This window comes from Ochlerotatus camptorhynchus, unplaced genomic scaffold (genome assembly GCF_037179485.1).
Source record: "Ochlerotatus camptorhynchus isolate MF236.1 unplaced genomic scaffold, CSIRO-AGI_Acam_v1.1 ptg000331l, whole genome shotgun sequence".
NCBI lineage: Eukaryota > Metazoa > Arthropoda > Insecta > Diptera > Culicidae > Ochlerotatus > Ochlerotatus camptorhynchus.
In genome coordinates, this window is record NW_027040819.1 from 382,281 (window position 1) to 392,489 (window position 10,209).

General features: G+C 39.8%; 1 protein-coding gene across 1 annotated transcript; it reads right to left on the minus strand.

Moving 5' to 3' along the window:
* Nucleotides 1-1,839: 1,839 nt before the first annotated feature.
* RpI135 (RNA polymerase I subunit Rpl135) lies at nt 1,840-5,570 on the minus strand. The gene is made up of 4 exons (XM_065230787.1): nt 5,407-5,570; nt 4,594-5,339; nt 3,110-4,527; nt 1,840-3,044 (listed from the first exon to the last, which is right to left on the minus strand). The coding sequence occupies exons 1-4, from the start codon at nt 5,473-5,475 to the stop codon at nt 1,888-1,890; spliced, it is 3,390 nt and encodes a 1,129-aa protein (XP_065086859.1). The 5' UTR covers nt 5,476-5,570; the 3' UTR covers nt 1,840-1,887.
* Nucleotides 5,571-10,209: the final 4,639 nt, after the last annotated feature.

Genomic DNA, 10,209 nt, shown 5'->3' on the forward strand with positions numbered 1-10,209 from the left:
GCAGCGATTTCAGAAAACTGACAAATTACTATTTCTTTTATGGAAGTCACAAATTTTGGCTTCTTTTTTCGTGGTTCTAGAAGCCAACCCAAAATATATGTTTTATTTTGAATTTCGAGTAGTAGTAAATTGAATTTTGAATAACGCTTTAAAATAACGGCGCCGGTGGTGTAGTGATAAGCGCGATTACCTCTCACCCCAGCAGGCCTGGGTTCAATCCCAGTCGGCGCCGCCGGGATGTTCTGAGGCATAACATCTCTGATCACGCCTTCCTTCGGAAGGGAAGTAAAGCCGTTGGTCCCCGGTTTATATGAGTTGATGGGTCGATAGGTAGGGTCCAGGTGTGGGAGCTGGCGTCGGTAGCGTTGATGCTCAGCACGGAAAACAAATCAAGAAAAAAAAATGATTTAAAATAACGTTCACTACCACTCGAACTTCGAACTAAAACATTATTTGGAATTTTCATCAATTAATAATTAATAATAATAACAATTTCTTCTACAAACCCCGAGGAAAGAGCCCAAATGTGTGCATTTCATAAAATAGTAGTAAATTGTTGGTCCAGTTTTGTGAAATCACACCTTTTTTTACCTTCAATTACTTCCCGTGTATATTCCTTCTTTTTTGTTAATTACTTTATTTGTACAGGCTCAATCGAATAAACTTTACAGAGCCAAGTTATCATTTTCTTTATACATTATAAATGTCTTAAATCTAATATATTCCTTCTGAAATGTTATTATTTTTTTCCTACATCTTATAGCGAATTCGTTTAGTTCCAACCTGTGGATCGGGTATCAAGATTGGGCCTGCTTGTTTTCTGAAAAACGTCAGTTTGATCGTTTGTTTTTAAAACTCAGCTCAGGTTGAGCTTCGCACTGACAAAAAGTTCGGTTTCGATAATAATAAACGAAAACGATAATAAACTAATTCGCTAATATTAGACTCAGACATAATTCCGGTTGGAAGTAACGTTTGCGAGTTATGAGTTGTCAAAACATATAAAATACGCCGTTTTGTTTTGTTTTTGCAAGATGCTAAGAATTTTAGCTAAAATATGAATTATTGAATATAACAAATAATTACGCAAATCGAAGAAGGTTATTTAGTGTGGAACGCTCAAAAGAGTGTTACCAAAAGTGGATTGCTTTTATTGACAATAACAACGTAACGTTCACTCAAGAGAAGCTATTCATCCATATTCTCGTTTTCGATCGAACCGTATTTTTCATATAAAAAATATATATAATGGAAAATACGGTTTGAACGTAAACGAGAATATGGGTGATTATCTAGCATCCAATACGGCAAAAACAGCAAGAAACGGCTTTGTAGCAAATTTATTAACGAAACAGAAAGTCGATGAAGATAATCGATCAATGTAACTCAGAACGTAATCCATTGTTTTACAATGAATATATTTATCGTTCCATCGGGCCTACCAATTAAGGGTGATGCATATATTATGTCACGCTCCAAGGGGAGAGGGGGGGGGGGAATGGGTGACACACTACATACATTCAGGCCTATTCTGCGCGGCGTGTGAGGTGAGGTGACACGCTCTCACTTGGGCAGTGACAATTGTCACCTCGGGTGAGGTGACTCTCCGTGCAAATCAAATGGAGAGTCACCTCACCCGAGGTGACAATTGTCACTTCACCATCACTTCACTGTCACTTCACCTCACACGCCGCGCAGAATAGCCCTGATTGTTTCTTCAGTTTTACGTGACATATTTAATGCATGGGTCCTTAGTGATTAACACACTTACACACTCACTTTCCCTTTACCTACCATTCCATTATTGAAATCAACAAAAGATTAACGTTATAGACAAAATTTCGCGTTTATAAAAGATTTATTGAAACAAGAAAAAATAACCTACATTTACAGCTGAGGCATCTCTAGGTCCAGTTTAACATTGATGTTCATTGCCGTCAGCTGCGAAACCAAAAACTTGAAAATGTACGGTATTTCAACGTATCCGATTTCTTTATCGCTGCGACAGAGTCGACAGGTGGCAGGCGTTCGTTGCGTCTCGGTGGTGTTCGCAGTGATCTTCTTCGTAATGCTGCTGATTGGACCTAGCAGCGTACCACAACTCCTGCACACCAGTGTCGTTATCTTATCCGACCCATGGAACAATCGATCCTGCAGCAAGAAGGACGCACCATGCGCAATCAATGCATCGCGTTCCATTTCTCCAAATCGCACACCTCCCCCACGGGAACGACCTTTATTCGGTTGGTGAGTCAACTGATCCAGCGGCCCAGTGGACCTAACTTGCCATTTGTCTGACACCATGTGGCGCAAGCGTTGATAGTGCACAATTCCGAAAAATATATCCGCTTTCATCTCTCGTCCATCGACTCCACTGTACATCCGCTCGGTTCCAAAATAATTGTACCCACTGGCTTCTAGTAGTCGACCAAAGTAATCGATAGCAGTGTTGTTCTCGGTAAATCTGAACGGTGTAGCATCGTGCACCAAACCGTGACAAGCGCCTGTTTTGCCTGCCATCGTTTCGATCATCATAGCAATTGTCATACGCGACGGAAACCCGTGTGGATTGAAGATGATGTCCGGAATCATGCCCGACTCGGTAAATGGCAAATCAACAGCTGGCCACTTTTGAGAACAAATGCCCTTCTGTCCAGCTCGGGAAGCGAACTTATCGCCAACATTCGGATTCCTAACTATGCGGTAAGTAATAACGGCTCGTTTCGGTGCGCTGGACAAAGTGGATCCGCAAAGTTTGATGTTGTCTACAATGGCAGCTTCGTGCCCTTCGAATTTCACCACATGGTAACTGTGATCATTGGTATCGAAGTAACAATAGAGAGGATTTTTGTACGCAAGCAGGGCACTTCGGAAGGGAAGACCATCGTTATCTAGGAAAGGCTTAAGGTTTTCATTGCGAGGATCTCGAGCGAAGAAACTATCTCCTTTGAGTTCGATGAACTCATTTTTGTAAATATTTCCATGGGCAAAGCCACGCTCGAATGCTGACTTGTTGATGATCATTGCATCTTCCATATCGTAACCTGGAATAAATAGAGCAGACTTTAAACACATCGATGAATTATTTATCAATCAATTCAATGCAAACCTGTATATGAAATCACCGCTACAATGGCATTCGTTCCCATGGCATAGTTGTCCAGATCGATGTTGTCATGATGAACCGGTCTAAACAATGGCGTTCCCGGAGTTTGCAAGCGATAAAATTTCGAAACACACTGCAACTGCCAATTGTGACAAGGAGTTCCCATAGTTTGCTTGCCCATCTGACACTGGTACATGTTTCGTGGCGATTGATTACAATCCGGCATGGGAATCAATTTTGCCAAATTGCTTAAAAAAGATGTTTTTGACAGCTCCATGTGTGTCGTCACATTCGGGTAAGCTTCCTCCTGGGTTATGCAGATGTCCATGTAAACTTGTTCGAACGTTCCGATCAGCTCAATTTTGTTGGCAAACAAATTCATGACCGGACGCATCATTCGAGCTACGCCTACGGAAATGTACAATCCTGGATATTGACCGCCTTCCTTGGAAGGTATCATAGCGATTTCTGTGGCTTCCGGGATTTCCTGTCCTTCGATCTTCAGCAAACGGAGCTTATAAACCGCTACGGCCGCGATATTTTTCGGGATGTGTCCGATAATTTTACCTTCCAGCATAACGGTATAACAATCTCGAGTCTGGAAACTGTCGAAGCATATGCTATTGATGGGCGTCATTCCGAACCGGATCAAGCATCTTTCAATGTTAGCCACCTTTTTTGGATCTGCACTATTAGAAACGAGGCAATCGGAGGTCAAATGATTTAGCAAACCACATGGCGTTCCATCGGGCGTATGAACGGGACAGATGAAGCCCCAGGCATCGGGTAGCAACTGTCTTGCTTCAGTTGTTCGCATTGTAACAAAAAACGAACCACGATGGACAGCACGGAAATGGGACATGTATCGCATTCGATTGATGTTCTCGGCAACTATAACCAATCCGGAATCCTGCATCAATCCCATCTCGCTTGCTTTCGGCATATTACCCGTTGCTAGAAAATTAGCAAACGAACGATCCAAGCTTGCAGTATTCTTGCAAGCCATTATCATTTCATTTTGCGATAGGTGGGCATCTGCGTCGCTACAAAGCTTTAAAATGTTGAACTTCATGCCGTTGAGGAATGAAACAAAATGTTCACGCAATAGCTTCTGGTACAGATGTCCTCCTAGTAGCAACTCTTGCATCATAACGCTATCAGCACCCTCTGCTTTGCAACGTCCTTGTGCGGCAGTAAACAGTTTCTGCATCATGAAAACCAACAGGTTAAACTTATCCAGATCGTTGTCCAGGTGAATTAGAACGCAGCTCTTCAACAAGTAATCTGCCGTTTCCTGATTTGTATACCATGGTGGTAAATGATACAATCGTTGGCGAAAAACATTTCCAATGTAATTTTTACATTCTATTTGATTATGAATGCCCTCTTCGTGCAATTCTCGAAGCATGTTCTGTATACAACTGTAATGTGTTGAAACACCATACATTATTAAAATTAATCCATTAGAAAATCGATCAACTACTTACTGTTTGTAATATTGATCATGTTCGAAGCCGGCGATGAGTCGTTTGAATATTTCATTGTCCGTGTAATCCGAAAGAGCTTTCAACAGCATCACGATAGGAACGAATGTTAGCGATTTTCTAATCGAGAACATCAGTTTTGCCGTCCCGTTTACAAGGTAATGTAGCACATTGTTCGTGGAAGTTTGATCCGTCTTTACGCATCGAATCATGACACCGGTACTGCTGAATTCCTTTCCACGTTCCTTCCAGGAATTTCTATTCAGAGCTATGGGAAAATTCCTCCTCGTCATAATTAACATTCTAATCAACTTCTCAAGACCCCTCACGATGAAATGTCCACCCCATTCATCCTCGTGCTCTCCTCGTTCAACCAGCTCTTGTGGTGATAATCCGCCCAAATTACATGCCTTTGATCGCAACATAATTGGCAAAGGCCCAACGTCTCTCGTTATTGGAGGTTTCGGTTGACCATCCACATCCCAGTCGATCATTATCGTACACATTCCCGTGTACGATTCATTCTTCTGTCGACATTCAGAAGGGAAAATCCGCTTCTCCCTGACATTAATTTGACTCAGTGGAATCGTTGGTTTTGCAATTGAGCACCCGGTGACACGTAAACGCACTCGATTCTTGCTGGGTAGTTCAAATTCTACTGGTTCCAGGTTTCGAATTACATCATCAATACCTTCTTCCAGCATGTAATTGAAGGAATCGATGTGGGGTGTTCCTAGATTGGCCAAAATCTGAATCAAACCGGCGACGACAACGTGACTGTTAGAGGTTATTTGCGGGAAAATACAAATTCCTTACCTCATTTTGTTTCGATGGAATTTCGCTGAACTGTGACCGAAGATTAGTTAGCACAGGAAGATTTTTCATTTTTCATTAAACATCCAGCGCTATTTGCCGTAAAATTGTTGAAAATAATGCGAAACGCGATCCATTCGTTGCTAACCAAAACAACATGCTGTTTTGAAAGAAGAATGACAGTACAGTTCTTCTCGATTGCGTTTGCGTTAGGAGCGTTTGGAGTACACACTATTTTAAACTTCCCAAACTTGGGTAGAATCCATCCAGATCTCTCAAAACTGAACCTCCCAAAAAAATGGGTAAACTATGTTGGGAGTGACAAGTTGACAAATGAAAAAAATCGAACGGATTCATGTATATGTTGTACATTTGTCAACTTGTCATTCCCAACGTAGTTTTCCCATTTTTGACCGTCTTGACCGATCTGGGTGGATGCTACTCAAATTTGGGAAGTTTTGAAATAGCGTGTAGTGCTCAGCGTTGCCAGGTTGCCAGTTTTATCTGGCACAGCCTGATTTTTTCAGTACACATAGAAAAAATACTACCCTAAATTTGAGTTATTTTTACTAAATTTTGAGTTCAGCCTCTCACATGAACTCGTTATTTATTGTTGTCAAAAAAGGACCGAGAGATTCGACTCAATGATATAGTTCAGCTCAATAAGCTACTTTTGAGTAAATTTCATATTTTAAAATTTACGTGAAATAAAATTAATTTTGGGTTGAATATACTTCAGATAAAGTAGAGTCGGTGTATAATGAGTCACGCCAAGAGAAAAACAGTTGAAATCGCATCACGGTTTTCGAAAGATTTCCATTCTTTTCACTTGGCAACAGAGGACTTCTACAACAAATTCAAATGACTTCTAGCGAGAGAAAAAAAATATTGCGGCTGTAGTAAATCATTATATCAGTGATTTTATCAAATTATCTTAACAAAAAATAGTAGAAATTCTCATTACTAATCATTACCGAGCGTATCCCATGACAATTTAACGCTCACTGCTTGTTTATGCTCATTTCTTCGATTATATTTCATATTTTATTGCAATACCTTTCGTGGACCTTTCGTAGCATCGTAATGTTTATTTACTTTGCACGATAGGTAGCCGTTTTGACAGTTCAATAGGTAGACTTGGCTTCACTCTTGGCGTGACTAATATAATAATGATACACCGACTCTAAGATAAAGTAATTATTTTGCTGGTGCACGGTAAGAAAAAAGTACCCAACGGCCAGTTCACTTTTACCTACTTTTGAATAGTTTGTCTCCTTTTCTCCTTCTAATGTTGTCAAAAACGGAGGAGCAAAACCACCCAACAGGTGTAGTAAAGTGTGAGAACCCAACGTTGAGTATAATCATATTTACACCTACTGTTGGGTACAACTAACGTACTTTTGGTTAAAAAGCCAGTGGAAAATTCCATACGAACTGCACACAAGTAAATGAAAATTACTTTGACCCGCTTTACCTACTTTTGGGTAAAGCCCTACACGCAGAAAAATGGATTTTTGAAAATTGGAGTGCTTTTTGAATAGGTCGTATGTACACACAAACATCCTTAATAAAAATTGTACGGTTAATTTGCTTAACGACGTGTTCTGGGTATCATCCAAACCATTTGTGGAATAGATCAATGATTTGGGTTATCGTTCGTTTATGGTTATTTTTTATTAGGGATATTACTAAACGAAGAAAAATTAGAATTGAATGATTTTATTTAGAAACGATGTTTAAACATTGATCCGATTTTAATTTATTTAAAATTTGTACTAACTCCGAATAAGGGAGGGGTGTAAAACCTTCCAAAAACCTGACCACATCAAGCTGCCAGTGCCCTGACTACTTTCTCACCCGGATCGGTCTGGGTTCAATCCCAGCTGTGGTCAGTGGGATTTTTCTGAGGCACCCTTCACCATCCCTCATCAACGGATGAGTTTTGTAAAGGGGATGATCAACCCAATACACCTTCCTCAAAATGTCCTTTACTCGCTTTCTACTTTCTATATACACGGAGATTTTGTTTTTTTTAGGCTTTATTAAAGAGATTTTTAGCCTTAGGCTAGTTCATCTCTATATACACGGAGATGAAAAACTACCCAAAATTAAGTACTTTTCCCTCAATTCCGGGGTTTAGCCCAATTACCCAAATTTGAGTGTATCGCATATATGTAGTACAGTAGCCGTTCGCTAATTGGGGCACGACTGCACCCCAATTATCGAATGGCATTCGCTAATTGGGGGGTGTCGACAAGTGTCAAAGTTGACCGGGGGGCGCTTGACTCGTTTGTTTTGGTTTTCAGTCTTTCGTCTGCTTAACTGATGCTGTGAGCAGCTACTTAGTTTTTGTCTTGCGTGAGTGTAAATTGAGTGAATCGATTGAATATTTTGTTGAGTTATTTCCGGCGCTGGTAAATATTTGTGCATTCATACGTTGTTTGTAATGTTGTAGCAATTATCCTCCTGAAATTTGTTCAGCTTTCACAATGGAAGGAGTATCAGCTTCCAGTTCCGGAGTGGATAATAAGCAAGTCGTGAAACGGAAGCACACAGCGTACAACGGAAGCGTACAGAACAATCCCGCTCAGACTTTGAAACTGAAAACCCTGCGAACTGAATTGCTGGAAGCAGAGTGGAAGAGACGCAATCTGTAACTGTTTTGTTTTAATTTGCTTGTTATTAAATTGATTTTTTACAAAAAATATTTTGTTTTTCGTTATTTTTTATCAATCATTGAAAGACCCCCCAAAAAATATGACATCAAAACGTCAGCATGATTTTGACATCAGATTTTGACGGATGACTGCTTTTTAATTCGGTCGCGCCCCAATTAGCGAACCCCCAATTAAAAAGCGCCCCAACCAGAAAACCCCCAATTAGCGAACTTCCACTGTAGTTTCCATTTAACACCATAAAAAAAATTACTCTTAAGTATATTCTACCTAAAATTAGGTTTAATTCACGTAAATTTGAGAATATGCAATGCAAAGGCGAACCAGCCTTTAGGCTGAAAACCTCTTAAAAAAAGAAAAAAAAAGAATATGCAATTTACTTAAAAGTAACTGAACTATATTGGTGGGTTGAAACTCACGTTAAAAAAAAAAACAATAAAGAGTGCAAGTGAGAGGCTGAACTCAATATTAAGTAAAAAGAACTCATATTTTGGGTAGTATTTTTTCTCCGTGTACAATTTTCACACTGACGTACTATGACCAAAGAGGTAATACCCTGGGTACTGCGAACACAGCCGTTTTTGTTTTGCAAGTCAGCAGTAAACAACTTGAAAATTTTCCGATATCACAAATTGTTTTGCTAATGCACTGCTCACAATTTGCATATACATGCTGTCGAAAGTTCACCCTTTGCTCCATAAATAACGCACCGACAAACCGACATGAATGACCATAGCAAAAGCAATAACATTTCTGACCAAAGCACACTACTGACATCTGACTCCATGTTCGCGGGAAATATTTAGCTAAGCCTTGAACTTGCATGCAAAAGTTGTGAATTAGTTCATGTCTGAACTATTCTGGACAAAGTATTTTTATCTAGATCAAAAAATCCTATGGTTTTGACAGTTCGGATCACTGAAAATTTAAATCGACCGCTTACGATTTTCGGGCATAAGTCAGAATTAAGTGTCATGTCGGTTTGTCGGTGAATAACGTGTACATGGTATTGGGAGTGCACCTACCCACATGACTCTTATAAAGTTTGTTTGCATTCTTCCTTCAGCAGTTCGTGTAGGTTCGTTCGTTCGTTACATTGTTTACATCCGAGTATTTGAGCAAGTTATTTGTTGAAGAATATTAGTAAAAAAATGCCGAAATGACAATATTTTCAACATTGACCACAATACTTTCTCTGCCGACGGGGATTGTATGAGAAAAGTATCACTTTTAGCAGCTCTAGATCGTTGGATTCTTTTTGACAGCACCAGTTGGATTCTTTTTGACAACCATTTCGTGTTTCTCCGCACCACTCAGGTAATACCATAGAGGTAACTCTAAGACTAGAAGGTCCCGAAGAAACGTGCTCAACTTTTTGGCTCAGGTCTGGTACTATCTTCGGTCCCAAGCTAATCGATTCACCCCTCGAAACATAGGAAAAACCACTAACCCCCCTTTTTAGCTCAGCTCTGGTACGATCTACGGTCTCAAGTTAATCGATGCACCCCTCGGAACATTGGAAAATCCACGAACCCCTCATTTTATCTGTCAAACTTCATAGCCATGATCCCGTTGGTCGATCAATAATTTATCATCAACCTTTACCAAGACCTTTACATAGAGAAAAACACATAGAAAAATAACGAGGGGGACAACTCTATCTACGATACAGGAAAGATTGTGGTTTGCTGTGGCTAGCTGCGCGTACGCTGAGTAGATAGAAAGAGGATTGATGACGATTCTGAAGCTTTCCTGCAAAAAGATGATGCGCGATGTAAGAAGATGCGAGAAATGAAAGAAGATTTTTAGAAGATTGATTCGCTAGTGTGAGATTTTTCGAGCACTAGCATTGAGATTTAGATGTGTCGCCCCCCTCGAAAAATAATACAAATCAGGCTTTTGAAAAATCCAAGTTTCAGCGGTGATAAGTCCGAAATAATGTGTCAAACTGAATACATTTTTGAAATTTCAACCAAAAAACAATTTTCTATTTATTCTACCAAGTTTCTGTGGAAGTCAAAACATGATCCTAGCAAAAAAAGTAGTACTCGTAATAATGGTATATAATGCTGAATTTTATCGTGCTTTGTTTCGAAAATATCTTCCAAATAAACAAACATCATCCAAATCA

Excerpts from the sequence above, each read along its gene's own strand:
- RpI135 (XM_065230787.1), bottom strand. The coding sequence starts at position 5,475 with ATGAAAAATCTTCCTGTGCTAACTAATCTTCGGTCACAGTTCAGCGAA. Across the intron at positions 5,340-5,406 it reads TTCCATCGAAACAAAATGAG|ATTTTGGCCAATCTAGGAAC; the intron begins GTAAGGAATTTG and ends GGTTTGATTCAG. Across the intron at positions 3,045-3,109 it reads AGCGGTGATTTCATATACAG|GTTACGATATGGAAGATGCA; the intron begins GTTTGCATTGAA and ends TATTTATTCCAG.